General features: G+C 61.3%; 2 protein-coding genes and 1 long non-coding RNA gene across 16 annotated transcripts in view; 2 read left to right on the top strand and 1 right to left on the bottom strand.

The window, feature by feature from the left end:
* The window catches only part of RIPOR1 (RHO family interacting cell polarization regulator 1), a 27,916-nt gene extending 13,957 nt beyond the window's left edge, over nucleotides 1-13,959 (top strand). For 8 of the 9 annotated variants that reach the window (XM_080552622.1, XM_080552619.1, XM_080552620.1 and 5 more), the window contains 21 exons: nucleotides 1,823-1,949; nucleotides 4,271-4,420; nucleotides 4,797-4,875; nucleotides 5,189-5,212; nucleotides 5,506-5,559; nucleotides 5,736-5,888; nucleotides 5,972-6,035; nucleotides 6,110-6,153; nucleotides 6,339-6,464; nucleotides 6,788-6,936; nucleotides 7,165-7,294; nucleotides 8,180-9,001; nucleotides 9,210-9,349; nucleotides 9,718-9,892; nucleotides 10,055-10,190; nucleotides 10,270-10,431; nucleotides 10,520-10,678; nucleotides 11,057-11,253; nucleotides 11,336-11,419; nucleotides 11,831-11,921; nucleotides 12,992-13,959. In XM_080552622.1, coding sequence (XP_080408748.1) covers nucleotides 1,849-1,949; nucleotides 4,271-4,420; nucleotides 4,797-4,875; nucleotides 5,189-5,212; nucleotides 5,506-5,559; nucleotides 5,736-5,888; nucleotides 5,972-6,035; nucleotides 6,110-6,153; nucleotides 6,339-6,464; nucleotides 6,788-6,936; nucleotides 7,165-7,294; nucleotides 8,180-9,001; nucleotides 9,210-9,349; nucleotides 9,718-9,892; nucleotides 10,055-10,190; nucleotides 10,270-10,431; nucleotides 10,520-10,678; nucleotides 11,057-11,253; nucleotides 11,336-11,419; nucleotides 11,831-11,921; nucleotides 12,992-13,089 — 3,138 coding nt within the window. In that variant the 5' untranslated portion in view covers nucleotides 1,823-1,848 and the 3' untranslated portion in view covers nucleotides 13,090-13,959. Of the gene's footprint in view, nucleotides 1-1,822; nucleotides 1,950-4,270; nucleotides 4,421-4,796; nucleotides 4,876-5,188; nucleotides 5,213-5,505; nucleotides 5,560-5,735; nucleotides 5,889-5,971; nucleotides 6,036-6,109; nucleotides 6,154-6,338; nucleotides 6,465-6,787; nucleotides 6,937-7,164; nucleotides 7,295-8,179; nucleotides 9,002-9,209; nucleotides 9,350-9,717; nucleotides 9,893-10,054; nucleotides 10,191-10,269; nucleotides 10,432-10,519; nucleotides 10,679-11,056; nucleotides 11,254-11,335; nucleotides 11,420-11,830; nucleotides 11,922-12,164; nucleotides 12,229-12,991 lie in introns of all 9 variants that reach the window. The other variant, XM_080552617.1, reaches the window with a different exon arrangement.
* Nucleotides 13,790-20,085, bottom strand: LOC308176641. Of its 2 annotated transcripts, XR_013938450.1 has the most exons (3): nucleotides 19,991-20,071; nucleotides 18,125-19,876; nucleotides 13,790-17,652 (listed from the first exon to the last, which is right to left on the bottom strand). It is a non-coding gene; the product is annotated as an uncharacterized lncRNA (long non-coding RNA). The 2 variants fall into 2 exon arrangements; XR_013938449.1 differs by having other exon boundaries at nucleotides 13,790-19,876; nucleotides 19,991-20,085.
* Nucleotides 20,086-20,401: 316 nt separating this feature from the next.
* The window catches only part of CTCF (CCCTC-binding factor), a 37,302-nt gene continuing 32,963 nt past the window's right edge, over nucleotides 20,402-24,740 (top strand). For 4 of the 5 annotated variants that reach the window (XM_080552637.1, XM_080552636.1, XM_080552635.1 and 1 more), the window contains exon 1: nucleotides 20,402-20,550. The gene's annotated coding sequence lies outside the window, so the exon portion shown is untranslated. The remainder of the gene's footprint in view (nucleotides 20,551-24,740) is intronic. The other variant, XM_080552638.1, reaches the window with a different exon arrangement.

The following is a 24,740-nucleotide window of genomic DNA, read 5'->3' on the forward strand; positions in this document are numbered from 1 at the left end:
TGCACTGAGGGGCTCCAGACCGCCGTGGGCAAGATGCCGGGGCCAGCTGCCCCTTCCGAGCGTGCCTCGGGCTCTGCTGGCGCCTCCGGTACCAGGTACCTCTTATCTCGGTAATGTCAGGAATGCACCGCGCTGGGGCTTCCCCTGTTCCGCGGGAGGAGTGTGCCAGGAACAGACCCCAGCGTGCCCAGCTCGATGCCTGCCTGTGCCAGGCGTGAGCATCCCCCGTGGTCAGCAGGAGGATGGGGTTCGTGGGGCATCCCCCTCCTGGCACAGGGGATGGGCTGCGGGGCACCGCGTGCGGGGATGCAGGTACTGGAGGTGCTGGGAGAAATCACTGGGATGTCGCAATGCGGGGAGCGCTTTGGTATGGGATGAGGCCACCGGTCCCTGGGCTGGGGCACAGGCATGTGGTGCTGTCAGTGGCCACAGCTTGTGGCAGCGCTCCTGGTCCCGATGCTCGAAGCCAGGAGCGTGTCCCAGCTGCTCGAGCCTCTCTGAGGGATTTGGGAAGAGAGGTCGGGCATCACTCCATCCTGGGGAGTTATGCTGCCGAAAGGCATTGCCCCCTGCGACATCCCCAGCATCCTTCCCACATGCAGTACCCGCACACCCCGGTGCCTGATGCCCCTCCTGAGAACCCCCCCGTGCCCCCACGTTGTGATATGGGCAGCACCGGTGCCACAGGCCTTGCTCACTCAGTGGGGAGCAGATTAAACAGCCCTGCAGAGGGTAATCTGCCCAGGCCCTGCAGGGATTACAGCTCCTCCTAATGAGCTTAATTGGGACAGTGTTGTCCTGACGACTGGAGGGACTGGCACCAAGGTAACGCCGAGGCTGCGGGACCCACAGAGCCGCTTGGCTTGGACCGAGCAGCGAGGTGGGGAGGTGGACCTGCTGCTTCCCAGCCCCGCTCGCACGCAGACCATCAGCAGTGGCAGCTGCCGGCTCCTTTTGGCCTCTGCCCAGTGGCCCTGGGAGCTGGGGACGCCCGGGCTCACCCTGGTGCTGGGGGAGGCTGGGGCATGGCTTTGCAGCGGCTCAGCAGGTGCGTGGGGACGTTGGGGCCGGGCTGCAGGGCTCTGCCGCACCGGGGGAGGCTTTGCCTGGCCGTGGAGGTGCCCCAGGCCCAGGCTGGTGACACCGGGCTCCCCGGCCTCTGCTTGAGGCTGCAGGGCCAGGAGGAGCCACAGACCGTCTGTGGCTACGTACCTCCGGCAGTGGCCGGGGACGCAGCGATGCTCTCCACGGTGCAGGGTGGCAGCGGGGTCCAGGCCCCGGCACTCAGAAATCTGCTTCGTCCTGCCCGAGGCGCGCGGCTGGCATTGCCTTGGGGACAGGAGGCAGTTTTGGGGCTTCTGCGGTGGCTGCGGGGACTTCCCAGGGTCCCGGGGGGCAGGGAATGGCTGTGCCTTTCCTTTCCCGATGCAGAGCTCCTGGAAAGGGCCGGGGAGTTTCCAAAGCACTTTGTTGTCCGTGGGTTTCCATCCTGCTCGCCGGAGCGAGAGGAAGTGAGCATGGAGACGGCAAAGGGCCGGGCAGCAGGGTCCGGCCCCGCACCCTTCCTGCCCCGGTGGCGAGGTGGCCGGGGGTGGCTGGGGGACAGAGGGACACATCTGGGGATGAACTGGGGCTCAGGAGGCTGGCCGTGATGTTGGGCACTGGGCATCAGCCTCTTCCCGTGGCTTGCACGGGGCCACACGGGGACATATCCAGGTGCTGCAGCCACCCTGCTGTGTGGGTGCCACCGCTGTCCCTGCCTCAGTGGCAGCCCTGCCTGCGTGCACTGCTGCTGGTGACCCCAAAATCTCGTGTCCCACAGGGAGGCCCTCCAGGTCACACTCAACGATGTCGCTGTCTGCGCGCCCGCAGCGCCGAGTCCTCGTCGCCAAGATCAATAGGAGCCAGTCGTTCGCCGGAGTGAACTCGACAGCGGACCGGCCCTTCAGGTAGGAGAGGGGTGCTGGCGCTGCTTGGTGCGAGGGATGGGGACAGGGACGGGGACAGCACTGGTGGCAGGACCCGAGGTGCTGCCCCTTCCTGCTGCACCTCCTGCAGGGACCTTCGTGGTACCCAGGGGATGTCGCGCTGGGGGCTGCGGGGAGCGTTGAGGCCAGGTGGGACACTGAGTCCATCCCCAACCCTCATCTGTCCCTGTTCCAGCCGGGAGGAAGGGCCCTGCTGCCGGAGCATGGTGGGGGCAGGCATAGCACGATGGTCCTCAGGAAGTCCTTAAGGGTTTCCCTGTGACCACCTCGTCATGTTTAATGACTGCAGTGAAGGAGCCTGTGTGGTTTTGAAGCTTTGTGTCTCGACCGCCTTGACGTCCTGTGGCTGCGAGTTTCTCTGTTTGAGTGCCGGCGTGAGTCAGGGCTTCCTCTGGGTCATTGTAAACCTGTTGCTGGAAGGTTTTGTTGACTGCCCATGAGTTCTGCTGTGAGGAGCGGCGAGCAGAAGGTCCCTGCTTAACCTCTCCACTGCTGGCGATTTTATGGGGCCCATTGTACGGTTCCCCCTTTGCTGAACCTGACATCAAGGGGAACCACCCCCAGTGCTGCTCATCCCTGCACCCTCTGCTCCTTTCCTAGCTCCTCACGGGGAGGGAGCTGCGGGTGCGTCTTGGGACAAGCATGCTGTGGGTTTGGGCTGTGGCATTTTAATGCTTTTGATCCCATTTCCATGCTCCTTACCTCCCAGTGCACCCAGCACCTCCCAGCCAGGAGAGACAGCCGGGTGGCGGGGGAAAGCAGTGCCGAGAGCAAGCCAGGCTCCAGCAGCACCTCTAGGAGCCTTGCCAGGCTGTGGGACGGCAGCGGGGTGGGCACAGGGCTGGGCAGAGCTTCCCCATGCCTGGGAGCAGACCTCCAGCCCTGCTCAGCTCTCGTCCCGAGGAGCTGCTCCCCTTCTGCAGGTTGCTCCTGTCTGGAGCCTCTGAGCCTTTTTGTGGGGCTCCAGCTGCTGGCCACCAGCACACGTCTCTGGACCTGGGGGTGCTGGAGTGGCAAGCAAGCGATGGGGAGATGCTCGTGGTGCCCAGGGCCCTGGAGGATGAGAATGAGGAGGGATGGCCATGGAAAACAAGCACTTGCCCATCGCGCTGGCTTGGGATGAGGCCAAGACATTTACTTTCCCGTACTGATATTTCGGGGAAGTTTTCTGGCCGCTCCTCCAAGGAGCCGCACAGGATGGGAGGTCCGGCCCGGGACGGCGCTGGTGGCACGGCCGCGCTGGAGGGCGGAAGGGAAGATCCGGCCCTGGCGTTGCTGGAGGGGCCGGGGAGCGACTGTTGCACAAGGCAGGAAGGGCGGTGTTGGGGTGGCAGGAGAGATGTCCCTGCTCCGTGTTGCTGTGCCGATGATGGGGTGACAGGCTCCTCGTCCCCACGTTGCTCCCATGCTGACACCGGCTGGGGTCCCTCTCTGCAACCCCACAGTGGCAACCCGGGGTGCTGGAGATGGAGCAGAGCATGGTCACCTTCTGGGGGATGGCCAGGGCTGGAGATGCCCCCATGGCCACTCCAGGAGCTCAGCTTGGCTCCAGGAGGTGCAAGTTTGCCTTTGCTCTCCCTAAAAGGAGCCTGGGACCCCACAGAGGCATCCCCATGGCCAGCATCTCCAACCCCTCTGAGATGGGGTTAACGCCCCGCTGTCCTCCACCATGGGCTAAGCAGGTCTTTCCTTGTCCTCCACGTCCACTTTGGGGTGGCCAAATACATCCAGGGCCATTCTCCCTCCTCGCTCTCCCGTCTGCCGTGGCAGTGAGGTCTGGCACTGCCCGGGAGGGGGCTTCATGGGGAGGCTGAGCAGGCACAGGACCGACCTCGGTGCCTGTGGTCCACGCACCCCAGCTGGCCGCTCTGCAGCACGGGTGCACGAAGCGCTTCTCCTCCCTGCGTGCCGGGTGCCTGAGCTCCCCACCAAATGTTTGCATCACTCCTTTTGGCCCTGGTGCTTCCTCCAGCAGGCAGGAGGATGCTGCAAAGTGCCCGCTGCCACGTGTGGGCGCGGGGTGGGAGCCGTCGGGGCGGGCGACAGCAGGGGCGCGGGGGCAGGCAGCCCCGCAGCCGTGCACAGCCCCGTCTCGCCCGGCCCCGCTGGCCGGTTAGACTGGCTGCCAGCGAGTCGTGGGAGAGGCAGGCAGGTCCGGACGGAGCTCCCAGGACCTGGCCTCCTTTCCGGAGCTCCCTGTCGCGAGACAGAGGGTGCCCAGGGGGACCCCGGCGCTGCGGGCTCACCCTGACTGTGCCGGCTCTGCCTGCCTGTCTCGCCAGGAACCTCTCGCCCTTCACGCCCACCGTCTCCCGCAAGACTGGCTCCAGGGTCAGTAGGATGTTCTCAATGTCCCACAAATCCCCACCACCCAAGGTGCCTCAGCCCAACCGCCTGGACGAGGTGTACGAAGCGCTCAAGAAGGGCTTGACGTAAGTGCTGGGGCCCCCCGCGGCTGGGTGGTTGGAGCCAGGGAGCACCCACGTGGGCCCCCCGTGGCCGGCTTGGCATGGGTTGGGGGTGGCAGCCACCCAGCAGGGACACGCCAGCTCTCCTGGGCACGTCCTGCTCCTGCACAAGAATTGCGTGGGGAATGGGAGTGCGAGTCCCAGGGTCCCACAGCAGGAGGGACGCAGTGGCACCACCTCCCCGAGACCACCCCCAGCTGGGGTGCGCCCAGTGCTGCAGCAGCGCCCCATGCCACATCCCACGCAGAAGCTCACGCGGGCTCCCTTGCTGGGGTGGGGAATGGAGTGTGGGGCCCCGTGGCGTGGTTCCAGACTGACCCCGCGGTGCTGGTGTCCCCAGAGCCTACCTGGAGGTACACCAGCTGGAACTGGAGAAGCTCAGCACCCAGATCCGCGAGTCCAAGAGGAATTCGCGCCTGGTGAGTGATGCTGGGAAGTGTCTCACGGGGAGCGATGCTTTGAGCAGACCCTGGGTTGTGGTCATGGCTGGGACTTGGTCCAGCTGTGCCCCAGGGAACAGCCTGCTTCTGTGGGGACATCAGGGGCCAGCCCGGGCTCTGGTGTCGGGCTGCGCGGGGCTCCTGTCCTGCTGCCATGCACTCTCCAGCCCTGGCTGGGTGCTGCATGTCCATGCTGACATGCTATGGGTGACGGGTGCGCCATGTGCCAGGGCTCCTTGGGTGGGCAGAGCTGGCTTTGTGCTGCGTCTTATCCCTCTCCTCTCTCCTCCAGGGCTTCCTCTACGATCTGGATAAGGTAAGCGGGAGCGGTGCCCCGTCCCCCTTTGCCTCCCCACATCCCAGTGCCAGGGATGTGCCGCCGCCAGCCCCTTCCCTGCTTGTGCTCCACCTCTACTGCCCTCCTTCCCCTGGCTGGCCGGGACTGGGGCTCTGTGGCAGGGTGGCAGGGGACAACACAGAGACTGCTGGTGGCTTTTAGCCCTCTTCTTGGGACATGTCCTAGCTGCAGCACGAGCATGGAGCAGGGCCGTGTCCTGTCCTGCAGCTCCTCTGGGGGAGCCTCTCACGCCATCTCCTCTGTTTTTCCAGCAAGTGAAGTCAATTGAGCGCTTCCTGCGTCGCCTGGAATTTCATGCTAGCAAGGTAGGAGCTGCGGAGCGGCCTGGGCTTTGGGTTTCTGGCCTCCGTGTGGCACAGGGACTGTGGAGCCTGCTTGTCCTGCGGTGCCTCAGGCACTGGGAGACCACCTCAAGAAGCCACTGTCGCTGCCTGCTTCTTGTCCCCCTGCCCCTCACTGCACCTCTGGCCTGTCCTTGCAGATCGACGAGCTCTACGAAGCCTACTGCATCCAGCGGCGGCTCCGCGATGGGGCCCACAACATGGTCAAGGCTTACAGCACGGGCTCGCCGGGCAGCCGAGAGGCACGCGAGAGCCTGGCTGAGGCCAGCAAGGGCTACAAGGAGTACACGGAGGTCAGGCACCAGGCGCTGGGTGGGCTGGGAGGGTGCTGACACCATGGACTGTGGGTGACGGGAGCTCTGTCCCTTGTCCCCAGAACATGTGCCTGCTGGAGAGCGAGCTGGAGAGCCAGCTGGGCGAGTTCCACGTCCGGATGAAAGGTAAGGCATCCCTCCCCAGCCCCGGCCCTACACCAGCACATCTTGTCCTGACGCCCCTCTGCCTTCTCTTGCAGGGCTGGCAGGTTTCGCCCGGCTCTGCGCTGGCGACCAGTACGAGGTTCGTGGGGCTTTGGGCTTACAGATGGGGATCTGCTCTCCTCCCTCCCTGCGGTCCTCGCTGGGTCTGGGGGACGTGGGTGGGCCTTGTCCTGGGTGCCGGTGCCGCGTTTGGGGCGTGTGGTGGGTGGCCCTGGATGTGCAGAGAGCATCTCCCCCATCCCCATGTCTCTGCTCCTTCCCCAGATCTTCATGAAGTACGGGCGGCAGCGGTGGAAGCTGCGTGGGCGCATCGAGGTGAACAGCAAGCAGGTGTGGGACAGCGAGGAGATGGTTTTCTTGCCTCTCATCACCGAGTTCCTCTCCATCAAGGTATGGGGCCCTGCAGGGAGGGCAGCAGTGGGGCAGGTAGGGTGTGGGCCAGGGGGCACCTTCCTGGCCGGAGCCGTGTTAGGGAAACAGCGGCGATGATTGTGGTGAGGACACGTGTGAGGAGCCATGTGCTGGCTGTGGGAGGAGAACATGACCAAGGCAGCACCGGGACCTGGTGGGGGACCAGGACCTCACCCAAATCCAGCCCTTGCTGGGGATGGAAGATGCTGTCTGGTGGTGGTGGCATCCTGGCAGCATCAGGGGTGCTGCGTGCACAGCTGCCAATGGGCTCATCTCATCCTCTCCTCCTCCTCCTTCTCCAGGTGACGGAGCTAAAGAGCCTGGCCAACCATGTGGTGGTGGGCAACGTGTCCTGTGAGACCAAGGACCTCTTTGCAGCTCTCCCCCAGGTGGTGGCTGTGGATATCAACGACTTGGGTACCCTCAAACTCAGCCTGGAGGTGACCTGGAAGTGAGTACCCCGGCAGGCTTTGCTGGTAGCACATGGCAGGGCGGGGGACCCAGCGCTGGCCTTCCTTGAGCTTTCACCCATCCCAAAACTTGGCTGCAATTCTGGAAAGTCAAAAGTGGACTGAAGAGCACACTGCTGTGCTATCCAACACCCTCCCACTCACTGCAGAGCAGGGTTGAGACCTCCTGGCTTGGGAAGCTCCCCTCACCTCCCTGCTCTCCTCCGCAGCCCCTTCGACAAGGATGACCAGCCCTCGGCAGCCAGCAGCGTTAACAAGGCCTCCACGGTGAACAAGCGCTTCTCCACCTACAACCAGAGCCCGCCTGACACGCCGTCCCTGCGGGAGCAGGCTTTCTACGTAAGTGTGGGGCCACATGGAGCTGCCTGTGGCTGGGGCGAGGTGGCCTGCGGTGGGATCTGCTTCATTGAGTTGCGTGTGTCAGGAGAAGTCCCGATGGGTGGCACAGCTTGGGGACAAGGGCGGGCAGACCTGCCCTGGAGCTCTGCTCCATCCGTCCAACCACGGCCCCCGGCACCGGCCCTCCCACCCTCACAGCTCCTCTTCTCTCTGCCCAAGAGCCCGGCGCGCGCAGCCGACAAGCACGGCTGGTCCTTGTTGGACATCTTTCGGGAGACACTCTTGGAGAAGCTGTCTCGGAGCTGCTCCTGCGGCGACGTCTCCTCGGTCGAGCTCAGGAGATGGCCGCGGCCAGGCCGCGTAAGTGCAAGGGCTGGAGCCGGCCTGTAGCGTAGCCCAGTGGCGTGGCCGTCCTGCCGTAGCGTAGCCGCTCCTCGTCTCCTACTTGCCAGTGAGTAGAAGGCCTGGCCGTGTCCCTGCTGGTGGCCGTGGTGTGCTGTGCCGTGGCGGCGCTGGCGTGGCGCTAACGTGGCGCGGCGCTGGCACGAGGTTGGCGCGGTGCTGGCGTGACGTTGGCTGGTGTGACGCTGGGGTGACACTGGTGTGACGTCGCTGTGACGCCGGCGTGACGTTGTTGACATCTCCGTGATGTCATCGTGATGTCACCATGACGTCATCGTGGCATCAGTGTGATGGCGGTGCTGCCCCCTGCGGGCTGGTGGCGGGGCTGTCGCTCTCCTTGCAGCCGAGGCCTCCCGGTGTCGCGCCCGCCACGCTGGGTGCCGCCGGCTGGAAGGGGCAGCAGCGCGCCGAGGGGTGCCCCTTCCAGCCCTGAGGGTCGCCGCGGCTTCGGTGCCTCCTGACACCCTCTCGTCCCCTCCACAGAACATGCTGCGGCGCCAGGAGGAGCTGGAGAACGGCACGGCCTGGTCCATCTCCTCCGAGTCGTCGGACGACTCCTCGAGCCCCCAGCTGTCGGGCAGCGCCCGCCACGCCGCCAAGCCCATCGTGCAGCCCGAGGTGCAGGCCTCGGCCCCCGCCATCGAGATCTCCTTCTCTCAGCAGCAGGAGGAGGCTGGGGCCGGCGGCGGCGTCCCTGCCGGGACGGCTCTGCCGGGGCACCCGGAGGAGCAGGGCGGCCGCAAGAAGGACCCGGTGGCCAACGGGCACGTGCCCTACGCCCGGACTCTCAGCCACATCAGTGAAGCCAGTGTGGACGCGAGCATGGAGGCCAAGGCTGTGGAGAGCCTGTGGGAGCCCTCTCCCAGCCCAGAGGACCCCAGTGCAGGCGAGCCGGATGCGGACTCCCTCCCTGGCGCCTCAAATTCGGTGCCAGAGGCCTGGGCGGGGCAGGACAATGGCCCCGAGGCCAAGCCCCGCGCTGTGGTGGCGTGGGCTGAGACTTGTGAGATGGAGGCCGAGCCAGTGGCAAGCCCGGCACCCAGCCCGGCACCGGCACAGGAGGTTTGCGGCAGTGAGGCCCCCGCGCCGGCCGCGGTGCTGGCACAGGCCCCCGCCGAAGAGGAGCACGTCCTCGCCCCACACTTGGCCGCCAGCCCCCCAGCAGTCCCACGGGTGAAGGCCGTGGACTCAGGGCTGGAGGAGGCCATCAGCCTCCTGGCCTCAGCCCTGGATGACTATCGGGGACAGTTCCCAGAGCTGCAGCCCCTGGAACGGGAGCTCAAACACCTGGAGGAGATCCTGCTGGTGAGGAGGCTCAGAAGGATTCCACAACAGTAGTTGGGGACAAGGGGCAAGGATGGTGGGGCCATCCCTGATGGCACTGAACAGGGACGAGGGTGGTGGGGCCATCCCTGATGGCAGTGGCCAGGGACAAGGGTGGTGGGGCCACTTTGGCTGCCTTGCCAAGACCTGTCCGTGCCAAGACCCATCCATGCCATCCCTTCCTCCACAGCACAAGCAGGGTGTGTTCCTCAGCCGGGCCTCAAGCATCAGCCTCACGGTGGAGCACGCTCTGGAGAGCTTCAGCTTCCTCAACACCTCGGACATGGAGGACTCAGAGGGCTCCGAGGAGGATGCTCTCCAGGACGAGAGGTGGGCAGCAGGGGGCTCGCAGAATGGGGACTGGGGCAGGATGCGGCCCTGGGGCAGCTGGGATGGGGGTGCCCAGTTCTGGTGGGGTGCCTCCCTGCACATCTAGGTGGCCCCATCTCAGCTGGGGACAGTCCCAGCCCGTGAAGTACCAGGATCTGGCCCTGCTGGGGAGCACAGAGCCACCCCGTGTCTCCATGGGCACTGGGTGCCCTGTGCTCCTGGGACCGATTCCTTTGTCCACTCCTGAGCAGCTGTGATACTGTAGGTCCTACAGAAACTGCCCAGTGTTGCCCCCACAGCAGTGGGTGAGGAAGGGCTGGATCCAGGCTTCCTGCACTGACCTGGCTCGGTCTCTCCCTGGTTTGCAGGAGGGCCAGCAGAGCCCGGCGTGGGAGCAGGGCCCCCAGCGCTGGTGAGGTGGGAGCAGATGACGCAGGGACATGCAGTGGCTCCGACGGCAGTGCTGACCCCATGAGCACTGGCAACGAGTTCCTGGATAAGGCCCTGGTGCTTCACCTCCACAACTGCAACCGCCTGCTGCTGGTGAGAACAGGGGCTGGGGCACGGTGTTGGGACACATCCCGGGGTTGGCCGTGGCTCCCTGAAGCTTCTGGCCCTGATAAACCCCCTTGAGACGTCTCGCTGTTCTGCGGTCTGGGCGCTGCGCTCTGACCCTAATGCCCTCGGTGTGCCTGTGCCTTGCAGAAGCTGGGCACCTTTGGGCCCCTGCGGTGCCACGAGATGTACGCCCTGGACCGGCTGCTGCGGGAGGCGCAGGTGCTGGAGATCGTGTGCCAGCTGACGGAGGAGCGACTGGAAGCAGCCTGCTCTGCTGCCGGAGGTAAAGGCGGCGCGGGGCTGCGCGGGCAGGAGGTGCCAGCCCAGCACCAGAGGAGGCTTGACAGCGCCTGTCCCCACAGTGGTGCAGTTCTCGACGCGGAAGGAAGGGGTGCTGCCCCTCTGGGACCGCTGCGTGGAGCTGCCCAACGTCTACACCTGCCCCGTGGAGCGGTTCCTGCAGGTGCTCAGCGCCCAGTACGCAGCGCCCATCAACGAGCGGCACCCAGGACTGGCTGATGCAGGTGAGCCCATGGGATTTGGGGAGGGAGCCGCCAGCCCAACAAGGTGCCTGCGACTGCTGCACAGCCTGACCCCGTCCCTGTCCCACAGTGTGTGTGAAGCTGGTGGAGGATGTGCTGAATCGGCGGCTGCCCCGGCGGCCCGGCGGCACCCAAGGCGAGCAGGTCACCATCTTCCAGTACTGGAGCCACTTTGAGTCCCTCGGCGCCCTGGTGCTTGACACCTACGTGATGGAGCTGGCGGAGGAAGGTGGGTGCCCTCCTGCCCTCTCAAAACCCTGGCTTGGGGTTCCCAGCCCTGAGTATGGGGTGGCACAGGCTGTTGCACCCACGCTGTAGGGTGTGCAGCACCTCCACACGCCACGGGCCACCACCCAGAGGCTCGCCCATTGTTGGGGCAGACCTGATCCATTACTGGTGCACAGCCCCCTCCCATGCTGCCTTCCTGGGCACCTTCTGGACCTTGCAGGTCCCCAGCATCGCAGCTCGGTGCCCCAGCAGCTGGGCACCAGCCCTGGGCACCTTGTGTGGGGTCCCTGTGCCTGGTGTGTGCAGGCTGAGCATGCAGCTGCATGGGGAGGAGGCAGGGGCGAGCGGGCTGGCAGTGCTCACGCGGCTGTCCCCGCAGTGCTGCTGGCGCAGAACCTCAACTCAGACGACCAGGACGTGGTGCTTCGGGCGCTGAAGCGTGTGCCCGAGGGCCGCCTGAAGAAGGAAGGGCTGAAGGCGCTGAGCCTGCTCCTCGTGGAGGGCAACAGCAAGGTGGTGAGCGCCGTGTCGGCCCAGCTCCGCAGCCTGGCGGAAAACCCCCGCTTCCGCCAGCGGGTACGTCGCGGGTGCGAGGGGAGGAGGTGGGCTCCAGGGACGCCGCCCCGCGCAGTGGCACTGACCCCTTGCTCTACCCCAGGCCCTTGTGTGCTACCTGGACCAGCTGGAGGATGAGGAGGTGCAGACGCGCGTGGCCGGGTGCGCGGCGCTGGGCTGCCTCAAGGTGAGAGGGGTGTCGGGAGGAGCAGCAGAGCCCGTGGGCCATTCGCTTTCACGGCTGGGCTGGCCATGGGGTGGATGAAGAGGAATCTGCGTGCCCAGGGCAGCCCAGCAGTGCCCCAGTGGTCTCTGCACGCCCTCTGGCTCCTGGGAGAAATGAGCTGGTGGTGCCCAAAACTTGCCAGAGAACCAGGCAGGGGCACCAGGAAGGGAAAAAGGGAAAGGGCACAGTCAAGGGACTTTGCAGCCCAGGGCTGGGCTGGAGGAAGGAGAGCTCCATGGGGACTTGGGGACTTGCCTTGCCAGCCTGGGTCCTGCCATGGGGACCTGGAAACCTGTGCTGCCTTCCCCTCTGGTCTGTGTCTACGTGGATGGTGCTGCCAGCAGTGCTCAGCCCTTTGCCCCTCTCCCACAGGCCAAGGAGAGCATCGAGCAGCTGGTTTACCTGTGCCAAACCGACAAGGAGCCCGTGCGGGAGGCAGCCAAGCAGAGCCTGATGCTGTGCGGTGAGTGTCCTGCGGCACCCCTGCTCCCTCCACGCTCTCGGCTCCCTCCATGCCCCCAAGGGGCATCTCCAAGCCCCACGCTGCCCGCGGGAGAGGGTGACCTGCGCTGGTCCCTGCCTACGCCACGCTCTGGCTCATGGTGCCCTAAGCTCTGCGGGGCGAGAGCAGGCTGGCGGTGGGCAGTGAGGGCCAGGAGTCCCGCGGCCACAGTGCTAAGCGTGGTTGTTATTTATTATTTGCTAGATGGCACTGAGAGAACCATCTGAGTGGGTTTCTAGGCCTCCAGGTCGCGGCAGCTGCTGCACAGGTTGGGACACGTGAGCCGTCCTCGTCCCCCAGTCCCCGCTCCTGCCGCTTTGCTCACGAATGTCTCCGTCTTAGCGCCTGTCAGCCGTGTCACGTTTTGGAGTCTGTGTGTCTTGGTTGTTCGTAGCGCCCATCCCCGTGGCACCGCCGGCACACGTAGGTGCCTTGTGTCCCGTGTCCCAGCAGATTGTCCACGTCACCAGCTCCTGCTGGGGATGGCCGCTGTGTGCAGATTTGTGTGCGGGGCTGCCAGGCGAAGATCCCTGAGCCAGCTTGTGGTGTGGACGTGTGCATCCCTGTGTTTATGTGGGGGTTCTGGCGAGCCCTCGGGGTCCCCATGTGGGTGCATGCAGATGTGCCCAGCTGTTTGGGGTGCTGTTTGGCACAGCCCCGAGTCCTGGCCAGTTTGCCCGAGCCAGGCTGTCCGCAAGCGTGTGGGGCCAGCGGCCAGTGCTCCTGGAGCCGAGCTGCGGGTGATCCCTGCCCCGTGTGGGCACGGGCATGGCAAGCAGCTGAAGAACAGGACTTGCAGCATCTGAATCAGGAGCTCCGGGGGCTTTTAGAGCCTGATCCCGGCTAGGACCTGTCCAAGGGTGTGCTAAGGAGAACAGGAAAGGTCTCTGCTCTGTCTGAACCACACTGGCTCAGCTCTGCCGGGCATTAGCCATGTTTTCCTTAAAGGCCGGGGAGGGCAGATGGGGACAGGCAACGGCCAGAGCTTCTGCAGTTTGCTTTGCTTCACTGACCACAGCATGTGCTTGCAGGGGAAGATGGCAAATCAGCTCACCGGCGGCTGGAGGAGACCCTGGACAGCCTCCCGAGGATCTTCGCGCCAGCCAGCATGGCCAGTACAGCTTTCTGAGACGCCGCACGAAGCCACCCGCCATCCCTCGAGGGCAAAGGCACCGCTGGGCTACCTGGGCTTGCACGGACTGGGCCCAGCCGGGAGCCAGCAGCCCCCAGCTCGCGGCAGCACAGCGCAGTATTACCCCCGCCGGCAGCTGGCCGCGGCCGCACACTGCCTTACGGAGCACCGCTTCCCCTGCCCCCAGACGCTGGCCATGCGGGGTGCCACGTACGCACCCCCAGGCGAGGAGGGGGGGAGCTCGCCGCACGTCCCACCCTTCTATTGCTATTTAAAATACACGGGGAAACCGCCCTTCCTGCCCCGCCGCCGGGATCGGAGCGGCAGGGAGACGTTCTGGATTTCTCTGCCTCCTGCCTTCCCGTCGCGCGGGGGCACGTGCCCTTCCCCGGAAGGACCTGCACTTTGGAAACGACGCCGTTTCTTTCCAGGAGTCGCCTGGGCTGTGGGGACTGCTGCCCTTTGCCGCCTGGAAGTCCCCAGGACTTAAATAAAATGAAATATGAGATATTAATATATTCTGCTGGCGTTTCTTCTTTCCAGCTCCACGTGCTCCTGTCCCTCCCCAGTGGTGGCTGCAGGGAGTGTAGCGAGATAACGGCCCCAGCCCAGAGCCCTTCCTGCCCTGCTGGGAAGCGCTGTGGAGGGCAGGGGCAGGAGGAGTGACAGAGGGACAGACAGACGGACGGACAGAAGCTGCCACCTTTTTTTGGTTTTATTTTATTTTTTATTTACAGATTTTTGCAGAAAAACGAAAGCAAAAAAATTCTTTTTCTATAATGTCTCTATAAATCTATATATAATGTAATTACAGAGAATGACTAATTTTGATTTTAAACCAGAAATAAAAAACAAACCTTTAATGAGCGTTGGTGTCGCTGCGTGGGTGTTTCTCCGGCCCCGATGCCACGGGGCAGTGCGAGCTACTGGTTGGTGCAGCAGGCTGCGGGGCCGGGAGGGGTCTCACAGGACAGGTGGGATTTCTGCCCGCTCCCAGGGCGCGCCGTGCTGTCCTGCCCTCCAGGGATCCTGTCACGGTGGCGATTTAAGCACTGCTTCCAGTGTTGTCTTTGCAAATGCACCTTGGTTCAGCTGTCTGTCAGGGGAATGCTTCTGGGCCGGCAGAGCTGGGCTCAGCTGGGTGTTTCTCGAGTGTTCGGCAAGCTGAGGATTGACACCGGCCTTCGGCCTCACCCAGAGGAGAGCAGGCGTCTCTTTTCAAGCAGCGGAAGGAGTTTCCACCCTGCCTGAGCTTTGCAGGAGTTACCGAGGTGCTGCAAAACCTTGGCTGCTGGGCACGGGAAGCCTCACCCAGGTGACACGAGTTGGGCATGCCAAAGCAGACAGAGCAGGGTCACAGCAGCGGTGGTGCCCAGCGCAGGGAACCACGATCTGCCCTCAGAGAAGGGAGGTGGTGGCTGCTGGCACGGTGGGCTTGGGGACACCCCAGGAATCAGGATGCTTCCCGCTGGAGCGCTGTCACTACTCCCGGGGCAGCCCTGGTTTCTACTCTGTTTTGTGCCTGTGGCGGGATCCCAGGCAACGGAGCCAGGGTCAGAGCTCGCCCAGCTGGACTAGGTTTTGAAACCCATCTCCACGGGGGATTTGGGACCTCCTGGGTTTCCTCCGATGGCAGCAGAGGCAGGAACCACCACGGTCAGCGCCGTCAGCACCTCCCTGGGTTTCCCAGCAAGTCCCAGCCTTCTGGTCCTCTGCCCTCACTAACGGCCCTTTGCTAGGCTGCCTCAGACCCCCAGCGCTCATCCTGCTGGACATACTCGCACCTGCCCCTTCCACAGTTCTGCCTTTGCAGGGATCCGCACGGACCAGGGAGCTTAGGCTCTCGGGCTCTTCCCTCTGCTTCAGCAGGGGGCTGCCAGCAGAGGTGCATGTCCCCTTGTGGGGAAGGGGGCCCGCAAAAGGGATGGCAGCATGCGGTGGTGCACGGGGTGTCCCCGGGGGAACAACTTCTTTGTGTAACTGGCTAGGAGCACCAAGTCAGAGGCGAGGCGCATGCTGCACCCGGGCACCTCGCGCTGGGGTCTGCGTGAGCACTGTAAGCCTGCGAGGCCAGCTGGTGGCAATGGGCAGCTCTCGGCTGGTCTCTGCCGCTCAGGTCTGCGCTGGGTGAGTGGCACAGAGCAGCGCCAAGCCGACACCTCGGCAAAGCCTGGCACCTGTCCGGGCCTGGGGGCTGCTTTCAGAGGAAGCGTTCCGGACTTGGTTTCACCTGCAGACAGGACTGCAGGAACGGCACTTTGCTGCGGCAGCGCTAGCTTAGCATTCCTCCACCTGCTCTGGGGGCTGCGCGAGCCCCAGGAGGAAAGCGCGGCGCTCCCCCCAAAGCTCTGCATCGCGCTGGCAGCGGCGAGGGTGAAAACGGGGGTCCCGGCTGGCACGTGCTGCAGCTGGCAATCAGCTGAGGACAAGAGCACCCTGGAGGTGGAAAGTGGCCCAGACTACTTCTATCTTTGGTGTTGTTTCTTTTCCCCCTGAGTAACTCCTCGGAATAAGAACAGCCCCGTGCTCCAGTGGCCAGAGCCACGCATTCAATTCACTCATCTACGTGGGTGTCCTCCTTGCCCTGCCAAGCCCCAGCCCCGGCCCTGCAGCACAATGCCGCCTTCCAGGGTAAGCTGCACCTTGGCTGCAGAGATCTGAGCAGGAAAGCAGCCTTCTGTCAGGGCAGGCAGGGCGCTGCACGTCAGGACAAAATGACTCTGCCCCTGGAACTCCTAGGAAGAACCTCTCTTATGTATTTCTGGGGCTATGCGAATATCTGGGAAAAAAATGTAATTTAAGGAGTGTATTTCCCAGCCCCTTGCTCTGAATGGGTCCGTTCCATCACCCAAGGACCTACTGGTGATGCCCATCCCCACGGACACTGCCAGGTCACCTGGAAACGCAGAACCACCATTTTAGCTGGAATAAACTCCTAAGAGTCTTCCCCTTTGGGCAGCACCCACGTAAAGCACTCACTGCAGTTTGCATCCTGCTCGTCTATTTTTTGAGGGCTGCCGGGGAGCAGGGCAGCCGTCACGAGAAGCAGCTGCCTGAAAGGAGGGGGAGGACCGAACTTTCCCCTCCAGGACTTCACGTGTCCTCCAGCCCTTGTGCAGGAACCGCACCGCTTCACGGGACGAGCTCGCCGGGTGCCGCTCCCAGCGCACGGGGACGGATACTGCGCCGCAGAGCACATTTTGCAGCAGCATGTTTGCTCTTTCAAAGGAGACAGTGTTCCAGCACCACGTTTGTCAGCCAAATCTGTGTCAGCGCTTAAAACCTCTCTCTCTCACGGACGTGCGTGCACTCGGCAGCACCAATGACTGTTGCAGCTACTTGCTTTTCTTGTGTGAGCTGCAGTCTGTGGGAGGGTGTCTCTGTCATGGTTACATTAGCCATGTGCTCTGGGATCTAGAAAGATTTTCCTTTCCCCCATTTACTGCTGTTTTCTTCTCAACTAAAGGGGCGCATATGAATTCTGAACCACTTTGCAGTATCGGCTTCTACCCGCCGCTCCCAGGGCAGCATCCCGAGGAGCCCGCGCAGATCTCCAGCAGAAAACAACCGCCCAGCCAACACGGCCTCCAGCAGGGCTGGCACGGCTGCTCAGCGCTCGGCGACACCGAGAGCACCAGCCAGAACGACCCCGGGCAGACACCGCCACTTCGGGGTGGCACAAGCTCTGATTGACCCTCATGCCTAAGAAATGACTCAAATCTTGATGCTCAGCCATGTTCAGGGGGATGTGGGATTGCAGTTTGGGATACTCTTGCTTGAGCAGGCTCAGATTTGGAGCTACCACCTTATCCCAGGCTTGTATGAAACCGCGTTTCCAAGGCATTCGCTACGTGCAGATTTTAAGGCACTTAGAAACGATTCAAACAGCTCAGCACTCTGCATTTAGCCCCAGCAAAGCAACAACCCCCTCAAGATCACCGCCTTGTTCCTCGCAGGGCTGTCAGGTACACGCAGCGCGGGCCTGCTCCCCAAGGACCGCTCCTGAGGTGACAGCCGGGGCTGCATTTCACACACAGACCTAAGCACGCTCCAGGCAGACTCCAAAGCTGAATTTAATGCTAGCTCCCAAATGCGCCCGCTCCCCTGCTTAAGGGACAGGGATGATTCCCGCAGTCTCATTCAGACCGAGGGCGATCGAAGCACAGAGCTGTGAGGAGCAGGAAATGAGGGGTTGAGCTCAGCCGGGGCCTCATCAAAGCGCCTGGGCGCTCCTCAGCTCCGGCTCCTGCATTTCTGCTCCCAGGCAAGCCGTCCCTAGGAAAGGCCTCGCCCAGACAGCTTTCCAGGCAGCAACCCCTGCCTCTGGGTGTCTAATTCAGAGATGCCAGGAGGATGGTTTTCAGGAGGTGGAAGCTGGGGTGCGGGGGGCTTGAATCGTCTGCAAACAGGCTCAAAAACGCCTCCAAGTGAGGAATCCGGGACCAATAGGTTGGCCCCCCCAGCACACGCTGGGGATGGTTTCTGACACTTCTGACAAGGAAGGCCCAGGAGGAGGCGGTGGCTGCAAGAACAACTTCTGCTTCCTAAGCGGTGACGCTCCTAATACAAAAGATAAGCAACATTTGTCATAGGATGGCTATCAACAGAAGGTATGAGTGTTTAAAGGAACGTAAGATGTGACCTGACCTACAGCTAGCGCTTCTCTCCACACTGAGTAACACCTGAGCTAGGTTTTTGAGCTTAAAGTAGGATTTATGGCCACAGATGAAAAATACGCCATTCTCCCCAAAATAACAATTGATGGCTTGACAGCCTACAATAAAACGGCTTTTAAAAATTCACACTGCAGAACCTCTTCTCCCCAGAAATGATCTTAACAGATCCTCCACATTTCTCAAGTCATTAAGACGGTGGAGGTCACGGCTGGGGGCTGCACCCTCTCACTTCCTGTAACCGTCACTTTTTGCCACCGCTTTATCACTGATTTTTTCCACCTCCAGCTGAGGTTGAAGAAGCAGAGCCCCAGCCCAGCAACCCAAGCAGTCGCAGCTCGCCCTCTCCATCTGCTCACCATGCCACAGCTCCCCTGCTGCAATGCATTAATGGACGCGGGTGGTGTCACAGTCCTCCAAAGTGATCTTGGTCTCAGCTACCAACAGCCCTGAGAGGGGCATCGGTGTTCCCCGAGGCCCTGCCACCAGCACAAGGACTGGGGGAGCTGAGGTGAGAGAAGCCCTCAAAGCCAGGGCACAACAAGACGCAGGTCCTCACCTCCTCGCTCACCAACACCTCGGCCAAGCTCTCTCCACACAGCAGCAGCCTGGCAGGCTCTTCTCACCCCCTGCAACACAGCTCAAGAAGGCGCGAGCGATATTCGGGCTAGGATTTAAGGGCACTGTTTATACGCGTTAATATATGCTGCATTTGTCTGATATATTTGTCACTTGCTAAGCAGGTTGGGGTAAAGGCTGGGCTGTTAAACAGCTTCTACTCTGTGCTGCAACGACACCTCACAAGGCGAAAATTTGGGGCAAGATTTTTGTTAACCATTTCAACTGTATCAGCATGAGAACTCTTTGGTCGTAGAAGCAGAGCTCGTGTTTAGGTTTCTTTACATTTAGTCTTCTCTCTGAATTCCCTGCCTTATTATCCTCCAGAGAACAATAGGTGAACAAAAGGAGGAAGAAATGCAGCTTCATTCCATTGCATCTTAAACTATTAGCACTTTAACTTATTACACTCACTTCATTTCACATTTTAATAGTAAGAAAATAAAAAGGGGATGTAGCATGAGCTCACAGAAATTCCTCTTCCTCTCAGCTTGCCTTTGAACCAACACAACTGGAGACGAGAAAGCTTGTTAAACCCAGATCCATCACCACAGGAAACTGCAGAAAACGCCACAGCATGAAGGACGCAGAAACCCCTCCAGTTTTTAAGGATGTGCCGTTGCTCACCACCTTCTCCGCTTTTGCAAGCTGCGCTTGTTCAGAGAAACCTCACCCACCTTTCACTGCAGGCCACTCGCTCCAAACTCAACTAAGACGTAAAATCAAGACCCATCCCAACGCAGGGCCCACGGGCACCACACCCACGTACAACACACTCAGTGCTACGGCTGCCACGGCTGCTTCCAGCTTCTGGGGGGCAGCAGGAGAAAGCTGCAGGCAGAAGTTGGTGTCGGTGGGCCAGAGTCCCTGCGGCAGCGTCCCCAGAAGCTCCCTGTGGGACAGCCGGCACCACAGGCGCCACCTCCCACTCCTACAGCACGCTCCGCTCGACTGCCAGCCTGGAAAGCTTCAAAACCACTGGGAAAACGCGCCCTAACTCCTGTAACTCTTTGGGATTTACAAAATCACCCTAACTCAAGCCAGCATCGCTGACTCCTCACACAGCTTAAGGAAAGGACCTACCCTCGCAGCCTACAGACCCCTCCCTGGCATGGGCACCAACATCAGCTTGGGCTTTTGCCCCAGCCTCGCCCTGCTGGGTCACTCCTGTCCCCACAGCACCTGAGGGGCTGCGCTGCCCTGCCCGGGCGGGCCTGAGGGCTCGGGAGAGGCTGAGGGGAGGCGCAGGGGGGCTGGGGCTGGCGCCAGCCCTGGGCCATGGGGATCTGAGGGGACACAGGGGGACCCTAATGGGACCTCAACAGGACACTAATGGGACACAAGAGGACCCTAATGGGACCCTAATGGGACCCAAGGAACCCAAGAGGACCCGGGGGACCCCAATGGGACCCAAGGGACCCCAAGAGGATCCAAGAGGATCCAAGAGGACCCTAATGGGACCCAGGGGGACCCCAAGAGGACCCTAACGGGACCTAAGGAACCCCAATAGGACCCAGGGGGACCCTAATAGGACCCAAGGGACCCCAAGAGGATCCAAGAGGACCCTAATGGGACCCAGGGGGACCCCAAGAGGACCCTAACGGGACCCAAGGGCCCCCCACGGGACCCAGGGACCGCGGCCATGCGCGGGCTCCCCTCAGGGGCCGGGGGCGGCGCGAGCTCCCCTCAGCCCGTCCCGCCCTCGGCGGCACGTGACGCACCCACGCACGCGCGCACCCGAGTGACGCCGCCGCCGCCGCCCCGGCCCCGCGTTTGAAGTTGGCGCGCGCCCCGCGGCCCCCCCCCCCCGCCTCCCCCCAACCCCGCCCCGCCCCGCCCTCCCAGCCTGCCCCGCGCGGCCGCTTCCCCGCGCGCCGTCCCCTCCTTTCCCCCCCCCCCCTCCTCCTCCTCCTCCTCCCCTCCCCTCCCCGCTCCGGCCGGCGGCCGCGGCAGCCGCGCTCGCGCAGGCGCACTCCGCCCGCCCGCCGCCATTTTGTGTCCGAAGCGACTGTGGAGCGATTAAACCGCGAGCTGGTGCTGGGCGCTAGCGGCGGCCGCGGCGGGGCGTGCGGGGCGCGGCGGCTCCGCGGGGCCCGGGGCGGCGGCGGCGGGGCGGCGGCGGGGCCCGGCGGCCGGGAGTCGAGCTCGGCGGGGCCGCGGGCGGCAGGTAAGCGGCGGCGGGGGGTTTGCAGTCGCTTTCTCCGGCCTCTAGGTGTCACGATGGGGCTCCGCTCCGGCTGGGGCCCCGCAGCGGCCGCCGCCGGGGAAGCAGGGGGCTTTGTCTCCCTCTATCGTCCCCAGCGCGGCCGGCGCCTGCCCGCCCGCCCGCCAGCCCGCCTGCCACCGCCGCCGTTCCCCACAGCGCGGCGCTGGGCTGCGGCCCGAGCCCCGGGGCCTCGCTTCCCCCGCCGTCCCCCGCCCGGCCCAAGGCCGCCTCCGCGCCGCCGGCCGCGGCCTCCATTTTCTTTTCCTTTGTCTCCGCCGCCGCCGCCCCGCCGGGGCTGACGGCCGCCCCCTCCCCGCCGCGCGAGCCGCCGCCGCCCCCCCCCCCCCCCCCCCTTCTTCCCTTCCCGTCCCGGCCCTTCCTCGCCCGTCCCTTCCTCCTCCCCGCCCTCCCCGCCCCGGGTCGGGCCCGCTCCGCTCCCCCCCCCCCCCCCTCCGCCGCCTTGGGCCCCTCACCCGGTCCCCCCGCGCCAACCTCCGCGGGGCCGTGCCCGCCGCGCTGCCCCCGGCCTCCCTCGCCGTCCTTTGCCGGCTGCCGGCCGCGGGCCCGAGGCGGCGGCGGCGGCGGCGGCGCGTCCCCGCTCCTGCCGGCCGCCGCCTCGCTGCGCTGGCGTGTGCTGCGGAGTGAGAGGCGCTGCGAGGCGCAGAGCGGGACTCGAGCTCCCTCTGCAAGGCAGGCTGAGCAGCGCCATGCAGCACCGGGACGCGGGCACGGCGCGGCTGGGGGGCGCCCGCTCTCGCCGCGCTGCCCTCCCGCTGTCCCCCCCCCCATCCCCCCTCCGGCTCCGGTGCCTCTCGGCCCGGGACCCTCGTGGGGGGGCTCCGGCTGCCCCCGCTTACCCCCCCCCCCCCCCAAGGGCTGCCCCGCGGCCCGGCCCGCGGCGGGTTTTTCCCCCGCGGGGTTTGCCGGCGGCTCGCCCGGCTCCCCGAGGCACCGCGGTGGCGGAGCCGGGGGGGCCGAAAGCCCGCCGCGAAAAAGGCTTTTCGCCTCCCCGTCTTGCGTGGGTTTGTTCCGCGGGGGGCAGCGCAGAGCCTGATCCTTCCTGCGATGCGGGAGAGGAAATCGCACATGTTCTGCGAGCAGTTTGCTTTTTGTTCCCTGCATCGACTCTGGGTTTCTCCAGTACAAGGATTAAGGCAGTATCGTACTTCTCCCTGCCTTAGCTGTGTCAAATGACTCTGATACAGGGTTTTTGTCGTGTTGTTACGCGTCTTTTTCTGCTTAATGCAATCCTTAGGACTTGCCTGCTGGTGAGAATGAGCTCGCTTTCCTGTTTGTGACTTCCTATTTTTTTACCCGGTCTTTTTTTTTTTTTTTCCCCTCCCTCAAATAAGCACATAGCCGTTCTTCACCTCCTGCCAGTTGCTGAATTCTGGTAATAAACCCCAGAGGTGTCATTAAAAGTATCTGAAATACTCTGCTTACTGCTTCCAGCATATGTGTTTTTTCTGTTTCAGTGCAGGAAGTGTAAACATTTTCTCAGGTTCTGCAGTTTATTCTAGTTATGCAGAGCCTGTTGATTTTGCAGGAGTCCTTTGGGTATAAGAAATAGCTCTGCGCTGTATCCAAGCTGTAGTTCTTCCATGAGACGCATCTAACCTTTTACGTTAGTACAGAACAAATCATTAAGACTGAAGGAAGTAACAATTTGAGCGTAAGGGCAAAGCAGTGCCTTCCTTTTTTTTTTTAGGGTGATAGATTTTCTTTACCTCTGTTTGGCTTTTCTTCTGGATGTATAGGACTAACTCAATTTCAATATCCTCTGTATTTATAGTATACATGAGAAAGATCGTTAAGATGCACAGAGTGGTTTCCCTAATGCTCGTGAAACACTTTGTGGGATGTTTTTGAGGAATAACGCCAGAATAAAAGGCGCTAAATTACAGGTCTTGTACTCTCAAGTGGCACTACGACTGAAATAATATACAGCAAGTCGTGTCCGATCCAGGGAGAGTTTGGGGAGTTGTCACTACAGCGTTAAGCTCGCTGGCAACTCATGCCTACGCTGTTATCAAGGGAGAGAGCTATTTCAAGAACTGCTTTTGGTATTAGCAGGCTGTATCTTGAATATGAACTAATTTGTGTATCATTACCAGCTTTTGTGGCTGCAGGTTGATACCTGCCTGATGTGGTGCCATTGCTGTTGTCTTAAAAATGCCAGAAGCTGACTTGTGTTATTTCTGTGTTTGTTTAGTGTTTATCTGAAAAATCGAATCATACGTGATTACTAGCTTGCTTAGGAATTTCTTTTCTTCCCTATAGTACTTCATAGCCAAGAACTCCTGCTTTCCTACTAACGTTTCTGGAAGGCAGGTGTTGAGCTTTGCTAGGCTAATCTGCTCTCTGAGCGGAGCCAGAGTGATCCTTTGCCCTTATGCTCCGTACCTAGGCGAATTCTTCATCTCTTGTAACAGCGAGCTGTGGTGAGCTCTCAGCTCTGGATAGCTCTTCCTGCTCTGTCTGAGCAGCTTTTTCTATGTTGGCTCTAGAGAAGAAAAAACAGAAGAAAATAAACAAGCACCCAAAGGGGAAAATACATAAAAAAACCAAAAAAACCCACTGTAATTTAGGCAGGGAGGAACCAAGACCAAAGGTAGTGTTGTGAGGATGTACCTAGGGCATCAGATGTACCGAAGAAGCAAGCCTTGTTCCATTGGATAGAGGAAGGAGAATCCAGTTTCTTCCTTGCTGCAGCAGCCTCCTGCCTTCTTGACTACTACTAGGGAAGTTGTTTCCTGGCCTTGGATCCGGCATTTGGTGTAACCAGGAGCCTGCCTACAAGCGAGAACAGAGCTGTACGCTTCCTGCAACCGGGCATCGGCTGCAGTGCAGGGTGTTGGGGAGGATGCAGCCTCCAGCCTCTGGGAGAGAGACATTTCACTGGCATCTTGGAAGCCACTCTGGAGAGGCTAAAATTGTCTTGGATGCTATCCCATTGCGAAGTTCAAGGCTTCTTTCTTCTACCCATTGATTATGTTTGCTAAACCCTCGCATAATAACTTCGTGATTCTCCCTTCCTGGCAACTTGTGCTTCTCTTACCTCTGTCCACGGGAGATGGGATGCCTGAGGGGGTGGCAGAGCATTAGGATCACAGTGCGTGCTCTAGAGATGCTTGCAGTGAGGAGCGGCTCCGCTGCTACCTGAGCACGTGTTGACTGAGCTGCGAGTCTTCAGCTTCCACAGCGGAGCTAAAAGAAACCAAAGCTTCGACTTGGTGGCTTTGTTTGCCTTAACTTACTGAACTGTAATGATTTATTTGTATAACTGTAAACCTCTGTTCATCCGAGTGGCTCTAGTTCAGATGCCTGGTCCAGTCTTTGTTGTGCTAAACCTTGACATTTCAGTACGGTGTCCAGCTCTGCTGCTCTGCAGTGCTACCTGGTCTTTACATGTAGATCCATGAAATCCATTAAATCCCCCATTTTTTTTGTTTGTTTCAGACTATATTTACTGCTCATAAAAATGGTTCACAACACTGTTTTTGTGTTTTTTCTATATATCTTTTTTTTCTGAAATTTCACATCTTTGTCTTATGGAAAATACAACTCAGATGTTGCTTTTCCTTGTACTGGAGGATGCTTTAATTTCAGTTCAAACCCTCTGTTCTGCTGCTTCTCCCACTTCTTGCTAATAATCCGTCCTTCTCCAGGAATTGTATGGCATGCGCTTGTTCTAGACATACTTAATATGTAATCTAAATAGCTGCTCAGCTGAGTGATCTCAGTATTTTTTGGTTAACAAAAATAACCTTGAAAAGGAGGGTAGAATACATAAAAGGTGGGTAGTGAGTTTTATTTTCAGGTCATGTTAACATTCAGGTACACTGACTAACTCAATTTTGATGTCTAATATAAATTACAGCTAAGATGAAATTTTCCTCGGTGTTATAAAAACTTGGAAGCTGTCAAGTCTAAATGTCTTTCCATTATGGTTCTTGAGGGTGAAAATACAGAAATAGTACAGAGGCTGTTCTCAAGAACTGTGGTGTTAACGTGCGTTACTTGGGAGACCTGTGGTAGGATGGGTTCCTGAAGAGCTGTTCTGTAACTATCCCTGCAGATGAGCGTGCAATTAAAAGTTGTCACCCAGATGTTTAGCTGCACGTTTTATGTGAAGGTCTGATTTTGTGGAC

This window comes from Anser brachyrhynchus (assembly GCF_964034855.1).
Source record: "Anser brachyrhynchus genome assembly, chromosome: 12".
NCBI classification, from domain to species: domain Eukaryota; kingdom Metazoa; phylum Chordata; class Aves; order Anseriformes; family Anatidae; genus Anser; species Anser brachyrhynchus.